Source organism: Scyliorhinus canicula, chromosome 3 (genome assembly GCF_902713615.1).
Source record: "Scyliorhinus canicula chromosome 3, sScyCan1.1, whole genome shotgun sequence".
Taxonomy (NCBI): domain Eukaryota; kingdom Metazoa; phylum Chordata; class Chondrichthyes; order Carcharhiniformes; family Scyliorhinidae; genus Scyliorhinus; species Scyliorhinus canicula.
In genome coordinates, this window is record NC_052148.1 from 20303231 (window position 1) to 20330999 (window position 27769).

Below are 27769 nucleotides of genomic sequence, written 5' to 3' on the forward strand. Positions count from 1 at the left end.
TGGGCTTTGTTTAGAGCATATCTGGAATATTGCACATAGTTTTGGTCTCCATATTTACGTACTTTCATTGAAGGTGGTACAGCCAATGTTCAAGGCTTATTCTGTTTGCTGAGGGCTGAGTAAATTGGGCCTATATTCCCTGGCGATTAGAAGAATGGGAGATAATTGCGCTGAAACATTCAAGGTCTGAAGTGGAATGACAGGGTCGAGTTTGTTTCGTCAGGCTGGGTAATCTAGAACACGGGGACACAATCTCATGATCAGAACAAAAAAGAAAGGACAATACGACACAGGAACAGGCCCTTCAGCCCTCCAAGCCTGATACCAACCTTTGCCAAAACCCACAGCACTTCCTTGTGCCGTATCCCTCTATACCCATCCTATCCATGTGTTTGTCAAGATGCCTTTTGAATGCAGTTAATGTATCTGCTTCCACAATCTCCCCTGGCAACGCGTTCCAGGTACTCATCACCCTCAGGGCCAATCATTTCAGGCTGAGTGGAGGAGAAACGTTTTCACCCAAAGAGTTGTGAATTTTTGGAATTTGCTAGCCAGAGGGTTGGGGCAATCCATTGCTGAATATTTTTAAGGCTGGGATAGACAGATTTTAATGTAATATAGCAGGGGCTGGTTTAGCACGCGGCTAAATCACTGGCTTTGAAAGCAGACCAAGACAACCCACCAGCACGGTTCAATCCCCGTACCAGCCTCCCCGAACAGGCGCTGGAATGTGGTGACTAGGGGCTTTTCACAGTAACTTCATTTGAAACCTACTTGTGACAATGAGCAATTTTCATTTTCATTTTTAGTCTCAGGAATCAAGGAATATGCGGAGCCGATGGGAAAGTGAAGTTGGAGCCCAAGATCAGCCATGAATGTATTAAATAGTGGATTAGACTGAATGGGCTGTTTGGTCTAATCCCGCTGCAATTTCTTATTTCCCGAGATACTTTGATGGAAAATTCTGCACAGAAGGAGGTCATTTAAAGCTATGATTATGGGCGCAATCGAACGGCCTCATTGCGCACGACTCTGTGTCAGAATGAGGTCATTGAATCTTGCGAGAGACCTCTTGCAAGATTCACGATGCTCAGAATGTCTCGTGAGATTTAATGCAGTCTTGTGAGACATCGCGATCTGGATCTCACTCTTGCTGGTCCATGATCCATTAGGTTCATTTCAATATGCATTCACTGAAATTTCCCAGGGCCCAGGATTCACTGGCTGTGCCTGGGAAACCGCGCCAGGGCTCCGTGTCGTATTGGTCCACACAGGCTTGGGGTGGGGGGGGGGGGGAGTTATCCCAGGCCATTGGAGACCCCTGGACGGTCAGGCATTGGATAGGGTGATACCCTGGCACTCCCGCTGGCACCCAGGCACGTTTGCACTACAAGCCTAGCACCTTGGCAGTGCCACATGGGAACCTTGGTAGTGCCAGTGTGCCAGGGTTTCACTGCCAGGCTGGAAGGGATACTGCAAGTGCTCCAGGTTGGCCGTGCCAGGGGTTGAGCCCGGGGTTGCTTTGCCGATAGGAGGTGGGGTGAGGGGTGGGCCCCGAGGACCCAGGATGGGGTAAGTTGTGTGAAGTAAGCCCCTCGGGCCATTTAACACGTTCATGGCCGACCTGACCTTGCAGAACAATGGGCCAAACACAGTCTATCTCCTTATGCAAAATTCAATCTCAAAGCTGGCACAGAAAGGGAAAAGAAAAGAGAGAAAGTAAGATCGTGGTGAAAGGAAAAGTAATAAAAACAAAAGTAAAATTGGAAAATGTTATATCGTTATAAGCTTCCAAAACAATTAACAAAAGAGATTGAGGAAGAATCCACACTTACAGTTGTTCACGTTTTGGGCAAGAGAGGTTGTTTAGTAATTGTTACTAATTATTACGCCTATATTAATGACAATTTGTGACAGTTTCAGAGAATTTAAGTGACAATAAATAGGCACAACTTTTATGTTGCCGAGAAAAAGAGAGGCTAAGTGTAAGATATTGTAAAGGTAATGGCAGAGCGGGGCAAATCAACTAGCAACTCATGGCAAACAGCAATTCACTGGGCAACTCTTCTGCACCACAATTTACTGATCGGTTTACACATTAATAACAAGCTGCACCACATACTATATCTTCAGCATTGACTCTAATCCTACTTCTCTGGTGTTTCCCCAAAAATATTCATTTTTTATCATCAAGTATTTTCAATTTTACACTGTAGGGTCTGAAGCATCAAAACTTCAGTAGCCTCTTGTGTCGGTGCAAAATAACCGTGACAGCACTTTAAAGTAATGAATTGCCGATAAAGTGCTTTCAGACGAAAAGGCACTATTTTGACGTAAAAATCTTTCTTTCTAGGATTACTTGTAAATTTATTTGTTACAGACTCATTGACCGTGGAAATAATTTTCCCTTCATCGACCTGCAAGTTGTTCTGTGCACTGTGTTTTTTTTTTATAGTTCATCGTGATTTCCATTTAATTTTGTGCAAGGAAAGTCTCCCTCTCTGTGGCCATCATACATTGTATTCCATGAACGGAATTGTTCTTATCCCATTCAGCTTTTTTCAGTTCCCTGCCACTTTCCATCCTGTCAGATCCTGTCGCTCCAATCCTTCCTTGCCAAGAGGGCAACATTTTTAACGAAACAATATCAATCACACGGATTCGTCTGATTAAAAATCATAAGTGGCTTGGGTTAATGACATCCTGGATCCACTGTTAGAGAGATCAGTAATTAACATTCAGCCCTAACCACATTAGAGGTGATAAATGAAACCACACTGTCACCACAGCTAATCTGAAATTCAACATGAAATATTCAAATGATTTGTGTTAAGTAGAGTGGATTTTTTGCTTCGCAGCCCAGCAGTCAAAAGCTAAAATCCCAGTGGAAACCACTGTACCCACATGACAGTGGTAAGTGACAAGCCTGAAGTGTTCCAACAATTTGTAGACTTGTCCTGACTCACCCTCCCTCTCCAACCTCCCTTCCAACTGCATTGACACCAATGGAGCCATTGCTTATTGAGAAACTAAAGCCCGAGGTGTCTGATTTTATGCAAAATACCATCCCAATTTATTAATAAAACTTTTTGATTAATGCTTGAAAATATATGTCAATTGACTTTCCATCAACACGGATTCAGGTTTGAGACTCTGATGGCAGCTCAGCAATTTTGGCTACGTTATAATAATAACAATCTTTATTGTTACAAGTGGGCATACATTAATAACGCAATGAAGTTACTGTGAAAATCCCCGAGTCGCCACCTTCCGGCGTCTGTTCAGGAACACGGAGGGAGTATTCAGAATGTCCAATTCACCGAATAGCACATCTTTCGGGACTTGTGGGGAAACCGGAGCACCCGGAGGAAACCCACGCAGACACGGGGGGGGGGGGGGGGGAAACGTGCAGACTCCACACAGACAGTGACCCAAGTCAGGAATCGAACCTGTGACCCTGAAGCTGTGAATCAACAGTGCTAACCACTGTGCTACCATGCTGCCCTATTATTGCACTATTGATTATGAGGTATTTCTGCAGTATCATAGTGTTCATATAACTCCAATGGGCAGAATAGTTTCCTGCGTTATAACGATTCTGTGATAAGGTTGTGGCAGAGCCAAGGTGGCGTAAGTTTCTAATTTAAAAGATTGTGCGTTTACTTTAAAGAAATAAGGAGCATTTATGAAGTGATATTTCATGACCGTAGGACATCTTGATGCACTTTAGTAAGAATAAGAATAATCTTTATTGTCACAAGCAGGTTAACATTAACACTGCAATGTAGGCGCCTCCTTGGGTACACAGAGGGAGAATTCAGAATGTTCAAATTACCTAACAGCACGTCTTTTGGGACTTCATAGAAAAATTCATAGAACAGTACAGCACAGAACAGGCCCTTCGGCCCTCAATGTTGTGCCGAGCAATGATCACCCTACTTAAACCCACGTAACCCGTATACCCGTAACCCAACAATCCCCCCATTAACCTTACACTACGGGCAATTTAGCATGGCCAATCCACCTGACCCGCACATCTTTGGACTGTGGGAGGAAACCGGAGCACCCGGCGGAAACCCACGCACACACGGGGAGGACGTGCAGACTCCACACAGACAGTGACCCAGCCGGGAATCGAACCTGGGACCACTGGAGCTGTGAAGCATTGATGCTAACCACCATGCTACCGTGAGGCCCCTTGGGGGACTTGTGGGAGGAAACCCACGCAGACATGGGGAGAACGTGCAGACTCCGCACCGACAGTGACCCAGTGACGGGAATCAAACCTGGGACCCTGGAGCTGTGAAGCGACAGTGCTAAACACTGTGCTTCTGTGCCACCCACATCAGCTGTGTCAGCTGTGGCAGAGTTGGTAGTGTCAACCCGTGGTTCAGTTCACTAATCTCTAGGTTAGGTTCCGTTCCAGTGCCGGGATATTCTGGCCCCTCTTCCCACCCCCTTGGTGGTGACAATATGAGTTCTTTACCGGTCAGTCCGGCCTCAATAAAACTCGAGATGGATTCGTAGGTATAGTATTATTTATTTTTAACCAACTTGTAAGGCTGACTCGCTCCACAGAGACTCAGAACACACAGGCGTCTTCTGTGGCTCCAGAACCGAGTGAGAGAGAAACAAAGAAATCTCTGCAAATGGCATCAAGTTTCACATACAAGATTCCCATAGGTCATCCTAAACACCTCCTGATCTGGCCATCCTGATTGGCTCACTTCGCATTCCTCAACCCTGGGCCTCTTGTTACCCAGCATCCTTTTCCCTATCCTCCACAAGGCACCCCTCCCCCCTTCCTTGCCATGCTTTCTGAATCCCTTTGTCCTTTGTTTGTGAACTCACTACTATCAGACTGGCTCACCTCTGCATTGTTGTAACTAATATTTGAACTAACTATTTTATATCACATTTGTTTGTTCAATTCCTCAGTGGATGTGCTCTTGGCGGATATGACAAGCAATTGGCCGCCGACGGGACCTTCCGGCCCTGCCAAAGACTGTGAGCTTTCTCACGGTTTACCCGCCACCAGCAAACCTGCCAACGGCAGTCGCCTTTAGCGGACCCAGATGAACCTGCTGCTGGGAAGGACTGAAAATCCTGCCCCAGGAATTTTACCTGATAATTATCCCTGAATTAACATCACAAAGACAGATTATCTGATTATTGTCATGTTGCTCAGTGAAAATGATCTTCATTTCAGTGGTGACCATACTGCAAAAAGTAACATGCTTTGTAATGTCCAGTGCTTGTGATAAGTGCCACATTAATGCATGTGTTTCTTTCTTTACAGTAATGGAGCACATTTGAAGTGTAGTTACTCCATGGACGAATGAATAGGCATCACAGAAACATTATTAAAGACTCAGGCAAAGGACTTCAACACGATTGTATGAAAATGCAACAGTTTAGGATAAAGTAGTGCACCTGTTTAGACTTCTCTCACTGGAACTGGCCAGAAGAACTGCAATGATGGCATCCAGTCCTTTGTACCCCTGAGTTTCTATGACTATTGCTTCTGTGTGAATTTGGAAGGTGATAAATTTGACTGCTCAGCTACCAATTGATTTCCCTTGCCTTAGACTTTTACTGTGGCTTTAATCTAGGTAATGCAAATGCTCATTGGATTGCAGTTTGCTTGGGCCTGACAAGGGCGTAAACGGTAAAGTCCATGGAACATTTACCCGAACACACGTTCCGGACATAGGTAGAAGATTCTTGGAACATAGAACATAGAATTTACAGTGCAGAAGCCGGCCGTTCGGCCCATCAAGTCTGCACCAGCTCTTGGAAAGAGCACCCCACTCAAGTCCACGCCTCCACCCTTTCCCCAGGACCCAGTAACCCCACCTAGTCTTTTTGGACACTAAGGGCAATTTATCATGGCCAATCCACCAAACCTGCACATGTTTGGACAGTGGGAGGAAACCGGAGCACCCGGAGGAAACCCGTGCAGACACGGGGAGAACGTGCAGACTCCGCACAGACAGTGATCCAAGACGGGAATCGAACCTGAGACCCTGGAGCTGTGAAGCAACAGTGCTAACCACTGTGCTACCATACTACCCACTGTTGAGCCAAATCACCCCCAGTTGCAATTTGGAATGGGCTGGAAATAAGCCAGAATCCCAGATCAGGTTCAACCATAAATTCTGGTTTGAGAGGTTTGAAAATGAGATTTCTGCCTAAATAAATTCAGGAAATTGGTGAGAGAGTAGCTAGGTGGAACTGGAAAAAATAAAACCAATTAGCTTCTCAGGGAGAAATCTCATTTTCTACCCTCCCTCCAGCCAAGAAAATCTGAGCCCCTTGAATTCAATTCCTGTGAAACTTTGTTCAATCCTCTGCAGAGTGGAGGCTGTAGTATTGTCCACTAACTTGTCGCTGTGCCTGAAATAAATTCCTTTTGTCCCAAACCCATTCAAAGCTCCGTCTCAAACCGGAGGCGGAAAATGGTTATGTGTCCTGATAGAACCGGGCTGCAAAGTCAGGCACCACAGCACCCCCTACCCACCATTATACTGCAATGCTACAACAGGAAACAGAGAGCTGAATGCAGAACACATTTTAATTCTTTCCCAAGAGTTATGCTGGCGTCCCGTCTTTCAGCCAGTTCTTTTAACACTGAGCTGGGGTCACTGGTCACTGAACTGGAATACTACATTTGTAAACGTGGCTGATTCCTTCCCACCCATCCACATTATCACTATGTCCCAGAAACATATTTAGATTTCTCTTCAACGCATTTACACTGCATTCTTTAATTTATTTTGAACGAAAGAAAAAAGAGATTTTCACTTGCACAAACTCAGGATATCCAGGCACTTATAAAAACATAAGAGCCAGAATGTTCTGGCCGTTCCCACAGGTGGGGTCTCAACATGACCAACAGCGACCCCCCCCCCCCCCCCCCCCCCCCCCCCACATCGCCCCGCCTTGGGTACCCTTGGGGTGTGAACAATGTGAAAGGCCATTGACAGCGGCAGAATCTGAAGATCCCACTACTGGCCACCTCCGCAAAACTGGCCTCGGTGGGGGGGGGGGTGGGAGAGCCGCCCCCCCCCCCCCCCCCCCCCCCAAAGAGTAGGTCATAAAGCAATACCCCCACCGACCTGCTCAACTATTATCAGAATATTCTTATACCTCAATTCCACTTTCTTCCCCCCTACCCCATCACTCAATCGCCCATGTTTACAAATTTCTAGCCATATCAGCATTTAATATACTCATCGACGAAGCAGCTACAGGCATCTGCGCTTGAGAATTCCAAAATGTGACGATGCCGGCGTTGGACTGGGTTGGGCACAGTAAGAAGTCTCACAACACCAGGTTCAAGTCCAACAGGTTTGTTTCGACTCACTAGCTTTCGGAGCGCAGCTCCTTCATCAGTTTAGTGAAGAGGTCGGCTGCACAAACATAGCAAATATAGACAAAGCCAATGAGGCAAGATGACACTTTGAATGCAAGTCTTTGCTGGGAATTAAGTCTTTACAGGCCCAGACGGTGCGACCGGAGAGAGGGATAATCACAGGTTAAAGAGGTGTGAATTGTTTCAAGCTAGGAATTCTAAATGTTCACAACCCACAATTCCTAAATGGCCCCAAACCCCTGATCCTGTGACTAATTCTGGACCTCCCAGTCTCTCAGAATTTGGCCCATCAAGCCAGGGAACAACTTCATGTATTTCAATGAGATCCCTTCACTCCAGAGAATGTAGGCCCATCCTGCTCAAAGTTCTTCTTGAAATACTGCTGTAAAGCCAGAAACGTAGCAGCCAATTTGATAACAACCAATAATAGAAACACAAAGTGCTGGAAAATCTCAGCAGGTCCTGCAGCATGTTTGGAGAGAGAAACAGAGTTTACTTTTCAAGTCGGTTATGACTTTGCACAGATTTCAGATTTAACTGGAGTTTAGAAGGGTGAGAGAAGATCTGATTGAAACGATTGAAAATTCTAACAGAGCTGGACAAACTAGGTGCGGGGAGGATGTTTTCCCTGGTTGGGGAATCTAGAAACAGGGGACACAGTCTCAGGATACAGGGTCGACCATTTAGGACTGAGGTGAGGAAATATTTCTTCGCTCAAAGGGGAGTGAACATCAAGGGGTAAGGGGAGAAAGCAGGAATATGGATTTGAGATGGAGGATCAGCCATGATCAAGCAGAATGGAGGAGCAGGCTCAAAGGGACGAATAGTATACTCCTGCTCCTATTTTCCACGTTTCTATATTTCCAACATGCGCAGTACTTTGCGTTGACTATGACAAGATCATTTATATTGGAATTGTTGACTGAGAGATAAGTATTACCCAGGACACTGGGGGAACTCTCACGCTCTTCTGAGGTGCTGAGGGACCCATTACGATGGCCTGAAAGAGTATGACCTGGGTATTTGTGCATTGTGAGACCATAACCTTTTTAAATACCCAAAGCTTTGGCTGCAATTTAACCAAATAGGAACAAAGTCCCATAGTGAGCGCGTCTAGCCATGTGTTTCCCAGCGCTCGCAGCCACCCACAGCACCCCCCCCCCCCCACCCTCCCCCCAGCACAGGGCACCCCCAGTCCGATGGCCACTGCGTGAAAAATGCGAGTTTGCTTTCTTATCGGTGCCAAATTGTTTCCTTGGCAGCGTCACCTGGGCACATTGGCAATGTCAAACTGGCGCCCAGGTGGCACTGCATTAACACAGCAATGAAGTTACTGTGAAAATCCCCTAGTCGCCACATTCCGGTGCCTGTTCGGGTACACTGAGGGAGAATTCAGAATGTCCAAATTACCTAACAGCACGTCTTTAGGGACTTGTGGGAGGAAACCGGAGCACCCGGAGGAACCCCATGCAGACATAGGGAGAGCGTGCAGACTCCACACAGACAGCGACCCAGCCGGGAATCGAACCTGGGATGCTGGTTCAAGCTAAGAATTCTAAATATTCACAACCCACAATTCCTAAATGGCCCCAAACGCCTTATCCTGTGACGAATTCTGGACCTCCCAGTGTGCTGCAGACAAGAGTTGAGACACTCTTCCAGGTGAAGCGTCAGTGAACTAACTCATTATGTCACTTAACCATTGAGAGGAAACCTTTAACCCTTCAGTAAATGTTGGATACTGGAGAGATATGAGTAGATTGTTCCTAACTCCATCTTTGCCCCAAACATCTCTGCAGGGTGAAAACTGCATGATGTCATCAAAGTCAATAATATCGGCAATGGAACCATTTTGAAGGAGGTTGCACTCTGATCTCTTTGCAGTGCTGTCGATAAAAGCTGCTCACCCGAAGCCTTAGTCATGTCTAAAAACAAGAAGAACTGCTCTTGTTTACTAACCATATACAGCTGTTTCCAGATGTTGGACCACTCCCTCAAGGTAGTTGTGATTTCTTGAACCAGGGGCACCTCCGTCGAGATAATGTTTTCCTGGTTACTTGAAAAACAATGAAAACTGATGTTAGTCCCTGACAAACAATAACACCGCAAAATTGTTTTGGATGAGGAAACCCCCTCTGGCTAATTTAAGCCCATCCTTCTAGAATGCTTCCCCTGATGGGCTTCCATTTACAGCTTGTTGTGTTATGTACTCTGGGATAACATGGGCTGCAACTCGATGCAGCTTTGACCAAAAGGCACTCCAGACTTTTAAGTAAGTTCAATGTGATTTATTGAACCATTAGCACAGTTCTCGGAGTTCGACTCTCCTGCTAATCTTGCTATAGTAACTCAGTCTAACTAACCAATCTGCTCTAAGCCACGTGGTGGGTGTAATGCTTCTGATGTACCCCTGTCCTACTCTCTAAGTGTCGCCTGGGGAAAGATGCAGAGCATGTGTGCCCTGTCCTTATAAATGGGTTGTGTAATGCCCCCTTGTGGTAGTGTCACCTCTGGGTGTCTTGACTGCCCATTGGTTGTTGTGTCCTATTCTCTGCGTTCATTAGCTGTATGTCTGCATTCCATGACGTCTCTGGTGCTCCCTCTAGTGTTTACTTAGTCGTAGTGTATTTACATTAACCCCTTGTGTATTTACAGTGAAGCATATCACCATATCCCCCTTTTTTGTGTTACATATTTTCTGCACAATGTTAAAGAAAAATTGAACAAAAACAGGTAAATAAGTGATGACATGTACAAGTTATGATGACTGTGACGACTATACAAGATAAAAGAATAGTTATGATGACATTGAGGATTATACAATACCAAATAATAGTTATGATGACATTGAGGATTATACAATACCAAATAATAGTTATGATGACATTGAGGATTATACAATACCAAATAATAGTTATGAGTCCAAAAGTTCATGAAGTTCTCTGGTTCTCCCTCTAGTGTTTACTTAGTCATAGTGTATTTACATTAACCCCTTGTGTATTTACAGTGATGCATATCACCACACAGCTGGTTTATAAAGGAGCCCAGCATCAAACTAGAGAAAGGGGCCACAAGAGAATAAGTATGGGTCAGAGTTCACGGTGGTTCATTTTCTCTTTTCGTCTGAGGAATAATTATGTGTTGTACAACTGCGACTCTACACTGATTAGTTACTGTTGTACAACCCCTCGCCCAGATTTGTACAGATTTGCTATGCACATCTCTGAGATGCAAAGTAACAAATTGGTTGTCAAGGGAAGTGATCCTGAATATCAATATTTTCAAGGATAGCTCCTATTAACATGCCAATCAAAATTTTTTTTCCTCTCTCTCTTGAATACCAATTCCAGTAATATCGCAGAAGTTTGGGGTTCTGAAAGAATGTCCAAAGTATGAATAGGCAGCAGGTTCTGCAGGCTCGAGGTGAGGTTGAAGTGAACCACATATGAGGCAGAATTTGATGGACGTGGCGATGCGGCCTTCCACTGACTGGAGATCCGGTAGCAACCCTGCTGCAGCCATTCTGGCCCCCTGCCTCGACCTGGATTCATGTTAATAAGGTAATGGGATCCTCGGTGCCCTCAGGTGCAATTTCCAGCCCCTAAGAGCTGTGAGCCAACACAGGCCGCAGGTCTCCAGTAGTGTGCGCACCGCTAGGGGCAGTGGCCACTGACGGTGCCAGTAGGCCCAGGCTGAAAATTATCACTGGAGCCCGGGAGAAAAGATAGGTGAGGTGGGGCAACTCAGGGAGGCCAATGTGAGGGAGTGGGGGGGGGGGGGGGAGGAGTTGATTGAAAGGGCAGGTGGGGGTCCTCCTGAGCGTGTGGTCCCTGCCACTGCCTGCTCTCTCCGTTTGATACACAGGCTGTCCAAGTCCCGCCGGGGATTACCAGGTTGCTAACATAGTGTGCAAGAGGCTGCCGGATGAGCTCCTTAAGTGACCAAAATATTTGACCTCCAGCTCGGAACGCCATCCTTGACCCTTCCCGATCTGGATACGAACCGGATGAGGGGATGAAAGGCAACAGGATCTCCAGCACTCATCTTCATACCCAATTATATGGACCCATGTACGGTACTGAAGTAGGCCGAGGCTGAAGTGTAACCATGGACCCACTCCCCCCAACGTCCAACCCCACTTCTGGAAAGAGCAATACATTACACCCGTGGTTTTCCTATAGTTCCTTCCTCTCCACCCCACAGCGATAATGGCGACCACTGTGTTCAGATTATCTCCTCGATTTTGAATGACTAGCATCAGGAGCAATTAATTGGGCCTAAATTGATAACCGAGTTGAGTATAAGCTGCCTATGATACTTCACAGGCAAGTTATAACGTTAGCATATCTGTAATTTACTACTCCCAGGTTTGTGGTAAGTGATCAAAGAGGTAATTTAAGGCAGCACGGCGGTGCAGTGGGTTAGCCCTGCTGCCTCACGTCCCCGAGGTCCCAGGTGCAATCCCGGCTCTTGATCACTGTCCGTGTGGAATTTGCACATTCTCCCCGTGTTTGCATGGGTTTCGCCCCCATAACCCAAAGATGTGTAGGGTAGGTGGATTGGCCATGCTAAATTGCCCCTTAATTGGAAAAAAGTGAATTTGGTACTCTGAATTTATTTTTAAAAAAGAGGTAATTAAAAAAATACCAGCAGAGCAGGTTAGTGGAAAATATACTTGCTTGACTTGTTGGTCACATGGCTCAGTGGGTCACACTTTCACCTCTGAGTCAGGGGTCATGGGTTAAGCACCACCTCAGAGTGCATATAATCTGTGTTGACACTCCCAGTGCAGTACGAATGGAGCACTGCACAGTCAGAGGTGGGTCTTTCGGAGGAGACATTAAACCGAGACAGTGTCTGTCTGCCTACTCAGTTCCACATCAAAAGCATTGCATGTCAGTACTTGAAGAAGAGCAGTGGACTTCTCCCTGGCACTTCAGAGTGCTTCGGTGCAGAGGGATGTCGGTGTGCTTGTGCATGAATCTCAGAAAACTAGCATGTAGGTACAGCAGGTAATAAGGAAGGCAAATGGAACTTGGTATTTCCAGCAAAAGAAATAGTGTTTACAAGTAGAGAAGTGTTGCTGCAACGATACAAGGCATTGGTGACATTGTACCTGGAGTACTGTGTACAGATTTGGTCCCCTCATTTAAGGAGGGATGTAGTTGCATTAGAGGCAGTTCAGAGGAGGCTCATTAGATTGAGCCTTGTGTAAGTCTTATGTAGAGAGATTGAGCAGTTCGGGTCTATACTCTCTCAAGGACAGAGGAGGTCTAATTGAGGTATATAAGATGAAAAAGGTATTGACAAAGTCGATGTAGAGTGGATGCTTCCTCATGTGGGCAATCTCGATTGAGAGGTCACAATTTTAGGATAAGGGGCAGTAGATTTAAAACCGAGATGAGGAGAAATTACTCCTCTCAAAGAGTTGTAAATCTGTGGATTTCGCTACCCCAGAGTGTGGTGGATGCTGGGACAGTGAGTCATTTAAGGAGGAGATGGAGAGTTTTCTAATTAGTAATGGGATGAAGGGTTATGGGGAACAGGCAGGACGGCGGAGTTCAGGCCGAAAGGAGATCAGCCATGATCATATTGAATGGCGGAGAGGGCGTGAGGGGCTGAATTGCCTTCTCCTGCTCCCAGTTCATTGTTCTCATATGTCGCAGCCAATATTTATACCTCAACCACCATCAAAACAGATTGGTCGGCGGCGGGGGGGGGGGATGTAATTTTTGCTATTGGCTGGAACCAAATTTTGAGTCTGAAAATTCAGTAAGGTATATAACAGACAAGCGATCCAGTAGCTTCCCACGTCTGTCATCGGTGTTGGCTGACTAATGTGGGTCACACCATATGATGAAACCTCCAGGTGTACATTTACTGTCAGGTGGCAACCCTACCCCCACACCACCACCCCCTTCCCCCCACCCCCGCCATTTTGTTCCTGCATATGGGCACCCTGCTTTGCAGAAATTGGCTGCCAATGTAATATTACAACTATACTTCAAAAGCAAAATACTGCAGATGTTGGAAATCTGAAATAAAACAGAAACTGCTGGAAACGCACAACAGTTCGAGTAGAATCAGAGGCTTAAACTTTACACTCCAAACCCCTCCCTTCCCACCATCCCACCACCCTACCCCACCACCCCACCACCATCCCCACACCCATTCTAAGGTGGGAGCAGCATAAAATTGCACCTCGGCCTGATCGCAATTTTACATTGGGAAGGGGAGGGCCTCGGACGGGAAGCCTGTCTTTGCCCCGTTAACGCCCTAAAATAATAATAATCGCTTATTGTCACAAGTAGGCTTGAATGAAGTTACCGTGAAAAGCCCCTAGTCGGCACATTCCAGCGCCTGGTACAGGAATTGAACCCGCGCTGCTGGCATTATTCTGTATTGCAAGCCAGCTATTTAGCCCACTGTGCTAAATCAGACCTTGGTCACTAAATGGCAAACTTTTCCTACCCAACCTCAATTTGTAAGCTAGCAGGCAAATGGCAGATTGGGGGTGGGGAGGAGGGGGGGAGAACCAAAACGTTGACAAGTTTTATCTTGGGTGGAAAGAGAGGCACAGGAGGTGCCTCCATTAAAAGTCCCCTACTGACTGGGAACACTCTTCACCCCCCCCCCCCCCCCCTCCTCCCCTGCACTCCCTTGTGGCCCAGCATCTGCTGAACCTCCTCCCAGCCCCCCTCCTCACCTATTCCCCGGGACTCTGATTATCCCCTCAGGACCCCCCTGGCCATCCCTAACACTAAACCCCCCCTCCCCCTTCCCCCCCCCTCCCCCTCCCACCAATCCTCCATGACCACTGCCATTCACCTTCCAACACTTTCCCAGCACTTAGTTCAAGGCAGCTGGTTGCAGTGCCGCTCCCTTCCACTGCAGCGCTGTTCCTGGAATAACTGTGGAGCTGCCAGCCAATCCGATTGGCCAGCCGTTCTCCAAGGCACGGGTACCTCCCAGTGAAGGGCTGGAAGTCCTGCCTTCTGCCAATCATGCTCGTTAGAGCGTGAAATGGCATCTGGGCTGCTGGAGGTGGCGGGGATGTGTTCTGGGGGGGCCTAGCCCCTCCCCCACCATTCTGAGAATTCTGGCCTGAAATTTCAAAACACAGTTTCATCTGATGGAGAGGTTGATGCACTATCAATTACGAGATGAGAGTAGAATGTAATCGAGGCTTTATTACACAGAGATGTGTGGCCACCTACAGCAGCTGGCAAAATGGCTGCTGTTCAGAGAGCACATACATTTATACTCCGCCTACTGGGCGGAGCCAGCAGGCAGGGATCTACCCCCGTACCTGTAGTACAGGGGCCTTACCGTAATTCCAATATATACAATATAATACGACAGTGGTGACTACCACAGAGGTCATCAAGCGGAAGCATTCTTTCTTCACAGATGTTCGCAGCAGTTTCTGCATTGACTTCAAAAGTACTTCACCGTCTGTGAAGGGGTGGGGGCACCCTGAGACTGTGAAAGATGGCGTTCAAAGGCAAGCTGTTTCTTTCTACTCCAGTAGCACCAACAATACATGGAGTGAGAGAAGTTGAGGGGTTTTGGTGGAGGCTTTTTGCACAGTTCAAAAGTGTCAGGAGTTAACTATCAAATGCAGAAAACTAAAATATCAGTTTAAAAGTAAATCAAAAGTGTCGTGACACCAGGAAACAACATTTAGATTTCCAAATGTAATGCATTCTGCCGAAGAGCTGAGGATAAGGTTCCGTGAAACCACTGTAATGAATAATTAAGGAATAAGATACGTGGGAGTACATTAGATTGGAATTGCTAACACACAGAGTTGGGCAACGACAAGAGCACAAAATGAATTTTTTCATCAAATTGCTGCCCGTGATGTGAAATGGGTTTGCAAATTCAATATTGCAGGCGGTAACTGGTACATTTTCAACCTAACTCTTAATGTGAGAACAGTAAAATTGACGGCAGAATGAGGATGTTTTCCAATCTCAGCTGCTGTTCTTCACAGCTGACCATAGGCTTCATAAAAGGATTGCTTCACGAGCTGTGAATAATGACCGACATGCTTTTGCCCCTGTCCCTGCTGATCTCCGGGACACGTTCTTCCCCGAGACGTTTCACCTTGATAGATGGCCATCTGATAAACCAATTCCTATCCTATTCCTCGTGCTTCAACTCCAACACCACTCACTGAATCTATTGAACACATGTGTCATGTTCCTGGTAATAGCTGGCTGATAGGAACCATTTCTCTTGTTGAACAGAAAATTATTTCCACTTTGAATCCAATTAAATTACCGCACTGTTGCACGCTTCAATGAAATCGGCGCTGTGTGGCTTCATGGTTACCTTTCTGATCTGTAAAAACCTGTTATCCCCTCTGAAAAAGAATTTGGATCTCCCCCCCCCCCCCCCCACCCCTCCCCTCCCCCCCCCCTCCCCTCCCCTTTTTTGATTTGTAGGTGCAACATTTCAGGCCTCAAACTGAATTGAGCTTCAAACATTTCAATAATCTTTATTGTCACAAGTATGCTTACATTAACACTGCAATGAAGTTATTGTGAAAATCCCCTAGTCGCCACATTCCGGCACCTGTACGGGTACACCGAGGGAGAATTCAGAATGTCCAATTCACCTAACAAGCACGTCTTTCAGGACTTGTGGGCGGAAACCGGAGCACCCGGAGGAAACCCACGCAGACTCCGCATAGACAGTGACCCAAGCCGGGAATCGAACCTGGATCAGTCAGCAGGTTCAGTCGGCAGTTAAGAAGGCAAATGCAATGTTAGCATTCATGTCAAGAGGGCTAGAATACAAGACCAGGGATGTACTTCTGAGGCTGTTTAGCACACTGGGCTAAATCGCTGGCTTTGAAAGCAGACCAAGCAGGCCAGCAGCACGGTTCGATTCCCCTAGCAGCCTCCCCTAACAGGCGCCGGAATGTGGCTTTTCATAGTAACTTCATTTGAAGCCTACTCGTGACAATAAGCAATTTTCATTTTTTCATTTCATAAGGCTCTGGTCAGACCCCATTTGGACAGTTTTGGGCCCTATATCTACCGAAGGATGTGCTGGCCTTGGAAAGGGTCCAGAGGAGGTTCACAAGAATGATCCCTGGAATGAAGAACGTGTCATATGAGGAACGATTGAGGACTCTGGGTCTGTACTCGTTGGAGTTTAGAAGGATGAGGGGGGATCTTATTGAAACTTACAGGATACTGTGAGGCCTGGATAGAGTGGACATGGAGAGGATGTTTTCACTTGTAGAAAAACTAAAACCAGAGGACACTATCTCAGACCAAAGGGATGATCCTTTAAAACAGAGATGAGGAGGAATTTCTTCAGCCAGAGGGTGGTGAATCTGTGGAACTCTTTGCAGAAGGCTGTGGAGGCCAAATCACTGAGTGTCGTTAAGACAGAGTTAGGTAGGTTTTTGATTAATAAGGGGATCAGGGGTTATAGGGAGAAGGCAGGAGAATGGGGATGAGAAAAATATCAGCTTTTATTGAATGGCGAAGCAGACTCGATGGGCTGAGTGGCCAAATTCTGCTCCTATATCTTATGGTCTTATGGTCTTATCCACGGCGCTGTGAAGCAACAGTGCTAAACACTGTGACACCATGCCGCCAAATCCAAAGTGATAGCTGAAAATTATGCCCATTTGAAAATTTAAACAATTCAAATGTTATAATAACACATTAATAATGCTGGAATCACAGGCCCTGGAGAAGCCTGGAACTCAATTTATTAATCGGCTGAATCAGATGCATCAGTTGCCAAAATGACGTGTTTTTTATTTATATATTTCACGTATGTTGGTGTTAGTTCCGGCTCAAGAGCCAAGGTGCAGAAAATTTAACAGGCCTTTTATAGTTTATTGATGGAACGTGGGCATAGCTTAATGTTCACTGCAAGAGTTGCCTTCTTGAACCGCAACACTCCATGTGGTGAACGTACAGCTAGGGTGCTGTTTGAAAGGGAATTCCAGGGGTTTCATCAAGTGACAGTGGGGGAACGATGATTTAGAGTGGAAGTTTACACCCACCCCACCCCGTTTGGCATGGGAGAGGGAGGACAGGCAGGGTGAGTGGGTGTAAAATCAGCAGTCACAGTGGAGACGAGATGAATGTTGCCCACCAATCTCTCCTGATATTCTATCAGCGGCGAGGAGGAAGCAAGCAGCCTGCCTTCCCTTTGGAGCAATTGAGGCTCTTAAGTAGATATTTAGGGGTTGGGGTAGAGCCGGGAGTGCAGGAGGCGAAAGAGGCCGGTGTGCTGGCCTTTGCGTCCCTAGTAGCCCGGCGAAGGATTTTGCTACAGTGGAAGGACGCGAGGCCCCCAAGCGTGGAGACCTGGATCAATGACATGGCGGGCTTCATTAAGCTTGAGAAGGTTAAATTCGCCCTGAGAGGATCGGTGCAAGGATTCTTTAAACGGTGGCAACCTTTCCTCGACTTTCTGGCTCAACGATAGGGTACTGGGACAGTAGCAGCAGCAACCCGGGGGGGGAGGGGGGTGGGGGGGGGGGGGGGGGGGGCGTTGATTATGTTAGCTTATTTTATTTAAATTTGATTTATCTAATTTTAATTTATGGTTAAGTTCTCTTGTTTGGGGGGGGGGGGAATGTGATACATGTGATGTTACGGTATGGGGGGAATTGTGGGTGTTATGGGGCTGTTAGTTGCATATTACTGCTTTTTGCTATACTTTCTGTTATATTTTCTGTAAAAAAAAAAATTAAAAAAAAAAAAAGTAGATATTTAGGCTCTTCAACCACCAATACTTGGAGGGGGGAGGGGTGACAGTTTCATCTGACAACTTTATTTGTGGGGTTGGGCAGAAGGCTGAAAGTAGCAACACAAGTGGACAAGGCAGTCAAGGAAGCATATGCAATGCTTGCCTGCATTGGATGGGGCATCGAGTATAAAAACTGGCAAGTCATGCTACAGTTGTATAGAATCTTGGTAAGGCCGTACTTGAAATATTGGGCACAATTCTGGTCGCCACGCTACCAGAAGTATGTGGAGGCTTTGGAGAGGGTTCAGAGGAGGTTTAGCAGGATGCTGCCTGTTCTGGAGGGTGTTTGCGATGCGAAGAGGCTGAATGGACTCAGACTGTTTTCATTAGAACGCCGGAGGTTGAGGGGCGACATGATAGAGGGCTACAAGATTATGAGGGGCATGGATAGAGTGGATAGGCAGGCACTCTATCCCAGGGTGGAAGGGTCAGTCACTAGGGAGATAAATTTAAGGTCCATGGGGCAATGTTTAGAGGAGATGTGCGAGGCAGGTTTTTTTACAGAGGGTGGTAAGTGCCTGGAACGCGTTGCCAGCGGAGGTTGTGGAAGCAGATACATTAACGGCGTTCAAAAGGCATCCCGACAAATACATGGATAGGATGGGTATAGAGGGATACTGCACAAGGAAGTGCTGAGCGTTTTGGCCAAGTGTGGTATCATATCCGATACAGGCTTGGAGGGCCGAAGGGCCTGTTCCTGTGCTGTACTGTTCTTTGTGAAATGAAAATCGCCTATTGCCACCCCTCCTGTTTGGGCATGCTGTGCTCAAAGGAAGCGTATCCCATGGTACACCCCTCCAAACATGTGCCCCCTTTCACCGCTGCCCTCCAGGACTAGAACTTCCACTTCCCTCCCTTGGGTCTGCCAGACCAGCCCCAGCCAAATGCCCCACTCAATTGTCCTCCATTACCCCATAGGAACATAGGACTCTTTGGTAGGCCATTTGGCTCTTTGGGCCTGCTCCACGATTCAATAAGATGATGGCTGATTTGGTTGTGGTCTGAACTCCACTTTCCTTTCTGCCCCCTTTGACTCCCTTGTCTATCAAAATTCTGTCCAACTCGGTCTTGAATAAATTCAATGCCCCTGCCTGATGCGACCATCAATTCACGCGAAACAGAGTGTAGATGTAAACTGTGGCTTTAATCGATTAGAACAGTGCCTGCCTGCAACTGCTCTGCTACTGAGAGCCACCTCCTCAAGGGGAGGAGCCAGGGCTGGAGCCCACAAAGGCACCAACATGATATATCACAGGTAATACCTGACAATGGTCCATAGGAGGAGCCCTCATGGGCAACAGCGTGGTACAGTTATATATATGGTGAATGGTTACTGCAATACGTTCACCACACTGCCTCCACTTCTCTCTGACCCTCGGAGAGAAAAAAACAACTCATCTTAGTCTGAAAAAAGAGACCTACCCCAGCTCTAATCTCAAGAGGAAACATCCCCCTGGTATCCACCCTATCAAGTCCCCTCAGAATCCTATTTGTTTCATTGAGATCACCTTTTAAACGGCAGTGGGTACAGGCCCAGCCTGTTCAATATTTTTTCACAAGATAAGTTCCTCATCATAAGAGTGAGTCCAGTGAACGTTCTCTGAACTGCCTCGAACACAATTACACCTTTTTCAAATACGGTGACCAAAGCTGTACATAATACTCACTGCTGCAGTAAAACTTTGCAACTTTTATATTCCATTCCCCTTGCAATAAATGTCAGCAGTCCATTTTCTTTTCTAATCACTTGCAGTCCTTGATTCGTGTGCCAAGCAACACAGCTCCCTTTCTCTACCACTGAGTTCTGCAATCTCTCTTCATTTAAATAAAATGCTGCTTTACCATTCTTCCTGCCAAAGTGAACAAGTTTGCATTTGCTCACTTTATATTCCATCTCCCATTTTATGTCCATAACTTATCTGTATTGATTTGCCGAATATTTACCTCCTCTTGGCAATTTGCTTTCTTACTTATCTTGCATCATGGGCATATTCAACAACCATATATTCATCCAAGTCACTGATATAGGGCGGGATTCTCCGAAAATGGGGCTATCTCCCCACGCCGGCGGGAAAACCGGTGCCAACCACTCCGAAAGTGGTTGAAAGTGAGGAAGTCTCTGATTTTTCAGGGGCTAGGTTGACGCCGGAGTGGTTGGCGGCGCTCCAGCCGGCGCCGAAGGTACGGTGCAAATTTTCACATGCACGGAATGGCCGGCGTGATCTCGCGCATGCGCAGACCGGCCGGCGTATTTCCATACATGCGCAGACTGGCTGGTGTATTTCCGGGCATGTGCTGGGGGGGGGGGTTCTCTTCTCCGAGCCGGCCCCAGGGCAATATGGCGGAGCCCTACAGAGGCCCGGCGCAGAGGAAAGAAGGCCCTCACGGAACCAGCACACCCGCAGATCAGTAGGCCCCAATCGTGGGCCAGGTCACCCTCCCGGGTCGGATCTCCCCGCGACGCCCCCCCCCCAGGACCGCCCCCGCACACTTACCTGCCAGATCCCGCCATGTGTGAGGTGAGTAATTCACGCCGGCGGGACCAACCAAAGCTTTACGGCCCCCAACCGGCATGGCGGGAGTCCCGCCGGCCCCCGTAAAATGGCGGGCGTCGGAGAATCCCAGTTATAGATTGTAAATAGTTGCAGACCCAGTACTGATTCCTGTGTCACTCCACATAATTACAGCATTCCAATCCACAAATTACCCATTTATCCATACTCACGGCTTCCTGTTAGCTAACCAGTCTTTTATCTATATTAATATCTTATCTCCGACACGATGGGAAAAGGTGCTGGGAAAATATAGAACATACAGTGCAGAAGGAGGCCATTTGGCCCATCGCATCTGCACCAACCCACTTAAGCCCTCACTTCCACCCTATCCCCGTCACCCAATAACCCCTCCTCACCTTTTTGGTCACTAAGGGCAATTCATCATGGCCAATCCACCTAACCTGCACTTCTTTGGACTGTGGGAGGAAACCGGAGCACCCAGAGGAAACATACGCAGACACGGGAGAACGTGCAGACTCCGCACAGACAGTGACCCAGCGGGCAATCGAACCTGGGACCCTGGCACTGTGAAGCCACAGTGCTACCCACTTGTGCTACCATGCTGCCCAAAATGAGGACACTGCAGTTTTTCCTGGCAGACTGAAGCATCTGGGACAAGGATCAACAGCAAAGGTGTGGACAGGACGGGCAGGAAACCCAGCTTCCCCAAGGGAAAAGTAGAACCTGAACTCAGGATTCCCACAACCCAGCCACTACCAAGAAATCTCCTCCCTTCCCTCCCCTGGCCACCCTCGCCCTATTGTACACGTCCTAGCCCCTGTCCATCTGTAAACCCTCAACCCCCACCCCTCATCTCAGGTCCAGCCTGTGGCCTTTGGGTTTCCTGATTTTAACTGCTGGGAAGCTGCCTCCTGCTTTTGTTTGGAAGGTCAGGCAGCAGCTTGTAGAACAGACCCACCCAAAGAGTTCAAATTCACCGGGGAGTTGAAATTTTCACTGCCTCCCCGCAATAGGTTCCCAAAATGGGAAAGTTGTCCTTTCTTGCTAGCCCCGACACGTCCCTCATTGTGACAAGCTACCAATGGCAGATCCATCCAAGCAACATGTCAATATTAAGTTTAAATGGGGTTTAACAATGTAAATACACTTACCCTCTGAGCTCAACGACTGCATTTTTGATGTGAATGATTGAAGCAGGAAATATTCCCTGTGGAGAAAGCACAGAGTTATTTTCCAGGTATTATATTTGGTGGCGGACAGGAAAGAAGGACACAGGCATTAATGAGTATTCATTTATGCAAAGATATCCCATTCAGTGACATTGGCACTCCATTTTACCGCTCATACTATTTTAAGTTGACCGTAACCTAGTGCCAATCTGAAGGAAGTTCCAGAATACTCCACTGAGGTAATTTTTTTCAACGCAAGGCAGCGTCTCTGCTAAACTGATAGAGTCTTCAAGCAGAGAGAAAAATTCCAAATCATCATCACACTGGGAGCACAAATCATGAAGAGAGTCCCAATACTTGCATGGCGAGGATCGTTAGGGATTCCCGAGAGAACCCCGGTATCGGGCCGCCATTTTGAAGGGGGGCCCAATAGCGAGGTCCGGTGGCTGGGTTCCCTTCCCTCTTCGCAACACAATACAGCACCCCCCCCCCCCCCTCCACAATGCCATTCACACCCCACCCCCCACCCCCGCCTGGACTTTCTGGGTTCTCTCCCCTCCCCCACAGTATGAGGGTGAACCGACCCGCCCGAACCCCCCCCCCCCCCCAGCACACTGAACCTCACGGGCGACCCCCTAATCAGAGAGAGGATATAAGAGACCAGAAACTGAACTGGACCAGCCATATAAATATGTGGCTGCAACAAAAGTTCAGAGACTGCACATTCTGCGGCGTGTACTGCCTGACTCCACAAAGCCCATCTACCACGTGCAAGGCAGAAGTTGGGATTGTGATAGGATATCGTCTATTTTCCCGGTGAGTGCAGCTCCAACAACAACTCAAGAAATTCAACACCATCCAGGAAAAAGTAACAGTATGTGTCCAGTCCAACAAGAAAAGATGCACAGTTGGACCTGGTACTTGGAAATGAGGTGGGCCTTGTGTTTCTTGATATATATTGATAACCTAGATCTTGCTGAGTGGGGCACAATTTAAAAGTTTGCAGATGACACGGAACTTCGAAGCATTGTGATCTGCAAAGAGGCCGGTACAGAACCTCAAAGGGATTTAGACAAATTGGTGGAATGAGCAGATAGCTGGCGTATGATGTTCAACCTGAAGAAGTTTGAGGTGATTCATTTTGGTAGGAAGATAATAGAGAGACAATGTGAAATGAGGGGTAACATTCTTAAGGGAGTGCAAGAGCAGAGGACCCTGGGTGTATATGTGCACATATCATTGAAGGTAACAGAAAGGTAGAGAGAGCAGGTAGTAAAGCATATAGTATTCTGGGCTTTACAAATAGGGGTACAGAGTACAAGAGCAAGGAGGTTATACTGAACTTATACAAGACACTAGTTAGACCTCAGTTGTGTACAGTTCTGGAAACCACAGTATAGGAAAGATGTGAATGCATTGGAGAGAGTGCAGAAGAGGTTTCCAAAAATGGTTCCAGAAATGAGAAACTTCAGTTATGAGGATAGATTGGAGAGGTTGGGACTGCTCTCCTTGGAGAGAAAGCGGCTCAGAGGAGATCCGATAGATTTGTTCAAAATCATGAGGGGACTGGGCAGAGTAGATCAGGAGAAACCGTTTCCTGCTCGTAAAAGGATCAAGAATAGAGAGGGCACAGATTGAAAGTGATTTGCAAAAGAAGCAAATATGATATGAGAATTTCTTTTTTCACACAAGTGGTTTAGGTGTGGAATGCACTGCCTGAAAGAGTGGTGGAGACAAGTTCAATCTAGGCATCCAAGTGGACATTAAATGATGACTTGAATAGAAACAATGTGCAGGGGTACAGGGAAAAGGCAGGAGAAGTCACAATGTCATGATTGGAGAGCTTCTGTAAACATAATGGGCCAAATGGTCTCCTTCTGTATTGTAACAATTCTGTGATTCTGTGAAAACAGTTCACTTGACCGGCACCCCTTCCACCAAATTAAACATTAATTCTTCCACCACGTGGATTCGACTTCCGGGCGGCGAGCGAGGAGGTCGCAGGGAGAGGGGCTCCCGCAAGCGCCAGACAAGGACAACCCCCCCCCCCCCCCCGACCCCGACAGGCCGGACGGCGGAGGAGGAGCGCCGGCAGAGGAGCGGCAGAGGAGCGGCAGCGGAGCGCGCGGAGCGGCAGCGGAGGAGCGACAGCGACGGCAGCGGACCGGTAGCGGAGCGGCGACAGCGACGGCAGAGGAGCAGCGACAGCGACGGCAGAGGAGCAGCGACAGCGACGGCAGAGGAGCGGTGACGGCGGCGGCAGAGGAGAGGCAGCGACAGGGGGGCCCAGCAGCAACAGGTCCAACCCCTCTCCCTCCCCCCCCCCCCCCCCCCCACGCGGGCCAGGAGCGGTGCGGCGGCGGCGGCCCCTCTTCTCTTCTCCCCCCCCCCCCAACGCGGACCAGGAGCGGTGCGGCGGCGGCGGCCCCTCTTCTCTCCCCCCCCCCACCCCCCCACCCCCACGCGGGCCAGGAGCGGTGCGGCGGCGGCGGCCCCTCTTCTCTCTCCCCCCCCCTCCCAACCAGCAGCGGGGACACCCCCCCCCCCAACCAGCAGCGGGGACACCCCCCCCCCGCCAACCAGCAGCGGGGACACCCCCCCCCCCCCAACCGGCAGCGACCACCGGCCCACTCGCCCCTCCCCCCCCCCCCCAACTGCAGTGACCACCACGTGGCAAGGACAAAGAGACAAAGGGACTCTCTCTCTCTCCTGGTTGAGTGGGGAGAGAAGACAAAAGAAAAAAGAGACTTGTATTTCTGTTCTTTTTTTTTAAAAAAAAACCCAAAAGAAAACTGGTAAAGAGAAAAGGGGTAAAGGAAAGAAGGGGGGAAATAAATTAAAAAAAAAATATATATATATATATATATAGATATATAATAATAAATAAAATAAAAATAGGGTGCGGAAAAGGGGGAAAAGAAGAACAAGGAGAGAAGAAAAGATGAAGGGGAAGGGGGAGAAAAAAATGCCAGAAGGGAGCCAAGAGAAAGGGGGCACCGGAAGTAGACGGGGCAAAGGGCAAGCCAGCTCGGGCGAACGAGTCAACACGCGAAACGGCGGGAAGGATGTTTCGCCGCATCCAGAAGAGCTGGACGGGCGGGCAACCTCTCCCCTGGGGTTAGAGGGGGGCGTGAATTGGAAGGAAGCCTTTGCCGAGGTGGTGAGGGAGCAGCTGCAGGCAATCAAGGCAAAGTTAAAAGCAGACGCAGAGGCCGCAGCACAGGCAGCAGTGACCAGGGCCATGTCAGGGGTGCAGCAGGTTCTGACCAGATTGGAGAAGAAAGTGGATGCCCAAGGGAAGATACTGGAAGCCCAGGGGGCAACCATTAAAGAGCTGGAGAAGGCAGCGACTGACGCGAGCGACCGGGTCATATCCCTGGAGAGGGGAATGGTGAAACTGAGTGCAACACAGGGGAGCCTGAAGGGCAGGGTAGACGACCAGGAGATCAGCTCGAGAAGGCAAAATATTAAGATAGTGGGCCTGCCAGAGGGGATAGAGGGTAGAAATCCCACAACATTTGTGGCTGCGATGCTGGGCTCCTTAGTGGGGCGGGAAACTTTTCCCACCCCACCGGAAATGGACAGGGCTCATCGGTCACTGCGCCCGAAGCCCAAGGAAGGGGAAAAACCGAGAGCAGTTATAGCCAAACTGCACCGGTACCGGGATAGGGAGACAATCCTGCGCTGGGCCAAGGAGAATAGAGCCTGCAATTGGGACGGGCACGCCATCCGAATCTACGAGGATTTTGGAGCGGACATAGCTAAGAGACGGGCGGAGTTCAACAGAGCGAAAGCAGCTCTCATAAGAACAAAGTACGTTTTGGTATGCTGTACCCAGCAAAACTCTGGGTCACATACCAACACAAGGAATATTTCTTTACAGCCCCTGCCGAGGCGAATAGATTCGTCGAGGAGCACGGGCTGGAAAAACGCCATGGGAAGTAGGGACGAGGGGCCCATGGCAAGGAGATACGTCATGCCGACGGGGGGGGTGGGGAGGGGCGAGGCAAAGCCAGCCCCCTCCCCCCTGGCAGGAACACCCAGAACGAAAAACAACCCAATGCCCAAGGGCCCGCTCCAGGTGGGAGGCCAGGCCCCGGCACGAGGGAACGGGAGTACTGGAGAGGGGAGAGGGGAAGCGGGACAGCAACCTCCGAGAGGGGAGCCACCGTGCTAGCAGGAAAGCTAGCGAAGGGGGCGCGCAACAGAGCAGGGCCGCAGCGCACCCCCAACAGGGGGGAAGGCGCCAGGCAGGGGAGGGGGGGATCACCCATCAAAGGTGGGAGAGCAAATGGGGACAGGAATGGGGGAGAGAGGGGCAATGGAGGGGTATACAGGGGTATCCCCGAAAGGGATAGAGCGGGGGGGGGGGGGGGGGGGGGGGGGCACTCGGGGGGCGAGAGACCAGGGAGGGGAAATGCAGGGACGAAGGGACAAAAGAGGCCAGAAAGGGAATAGGGCCACAAAGTGCCACAGACAAGGGCTCGAAACAGGGAACTGCTGCAAGCACCCACCCAGTACGGTCTGTGGGTGAAGGGGCCCCCCGGAGTGCAGGGGACTACCCGCGTGGCGGACACACAGTGGACGGCCATGGCGGGTGTCCCCGGGACAAGGGGGAACCCCGGAGCGCAGGGACCCGACCGCATGGGGAGAGCAGTGATAGTGGACATCCTGGACGGCCCCCTAACAAAGGGAAACCCCAGAGGGCAGGGGCGCGTCCACCGGACAAATATGGTTAACCCCACAGGAGCAAGGGGGCAGAAGCCCCCCACCAGAATAGTCACCTGGAACGTAAGGGGACTTAACGGCCCAGTGAAGAGATCTAGAGTCCTCACCCACCTTAGAAACATGAGGGCCGACATAGTCTTCCTCCAAGAGACGCACTTGAGGGAGCAGGACCAACTGCGGGTAAGAAAGGGCTGGGTGGGACAAACCTATCATTCCTGTTATGGGGCAAGGGCCAGGGGGGTGGCGATCCTGATTGGCAAGAGGACAATGTTTAGGGCGACAAAGACGGTTACGGACCCAGGGGGACGGTATGTCATGGTCAGCGGGGCCCTGGATGGGGCGCCGGTAGTTCTAGTTAACGTGTACGCGCCCAACTGGGACGACACGAGCTTCATCCAAAAGACCATGGCAGAAATCCCGGACATAGCGACGCACCGACTAATCATGGGGGGGGACTTCAACTGTGTACAGGACCCAACGACGGACAGATCAAACCCCAGAACGGGGAAAACCTCAAACATGGCAAGGGAACTCAGTCACTATATGGAGCAGATGGGAGCAGTAGACCCCTGGAGATTCGCCCACCCGGGGGAGAAAGAATTCTCTTTCTTCTCCCCAGTACACAACGTGTACACCAGAATTGACTTCTTTGTGGTGGGGAAAACGGTGCTTCCAGAGATAGACAAGGTGGAATACTCCGCAATTGTGATATCAGACCACGCTCCACACTACATGGATGTGCGGCTAGAGACGGGAAGGGCCCAGCGCCCCAAATGGAGGTTGGACGGTGCCTTACTAGCTGACAAGGCCTTCAGCGAAAGGATAGCGCAGGCCATAGCGGAGTACACGGAGATCAACCAAAACGGGGAGGTCTCACCCTCCACGTTCTGGGAAGCGCTTAAGGCCGTACTAAGAGGGGAAATCATAGCCTACAAAGCGCAAAGAGATAGGGAGGAAAGGGTGGCTAGGCAGAAGCTGGTCGACTCCATACTGGAGGTAGACCATAAATACTCCGAGGCCCCGACTGTAGAATTCCTGGCGGAGAGAAAAGAATTACAAAGGAACTTTGACCTGCTCTCCACCAGGAAAGCAGTACACCAACTCCGCCAGGCACGCGGGGCCCTATACGAACACGGAGACAAAGCCAGCCGCCTGTTGGCCCACCAGCTGAGAAAGCAGGCAGCCAGCAGAGAAAT

The 27769-nt window shown here is 48.8% G+C and overlaps 1 protein-coding gene across 1 annotated transcript in view; it reads right to left on the minus strand.

The window, feature by feature from the left end:
• The window catches only part of LOC119963845 (dedicator of cytokinesis protein 2-like), a 1353280-nt gene that overhangs the window by 1183443 nt on the left and 142068 nt on the right, over positions 1-27769 (minus strand). The window contains 2 exon segments of the mRNA XM_038793193.1: positions 9335-9431; positions 21828-21883. Of these exon segments, the coding sequence (XP_038649121.1) occupies positions 9335-9431; positions 21828-21883 (153 nt within the window).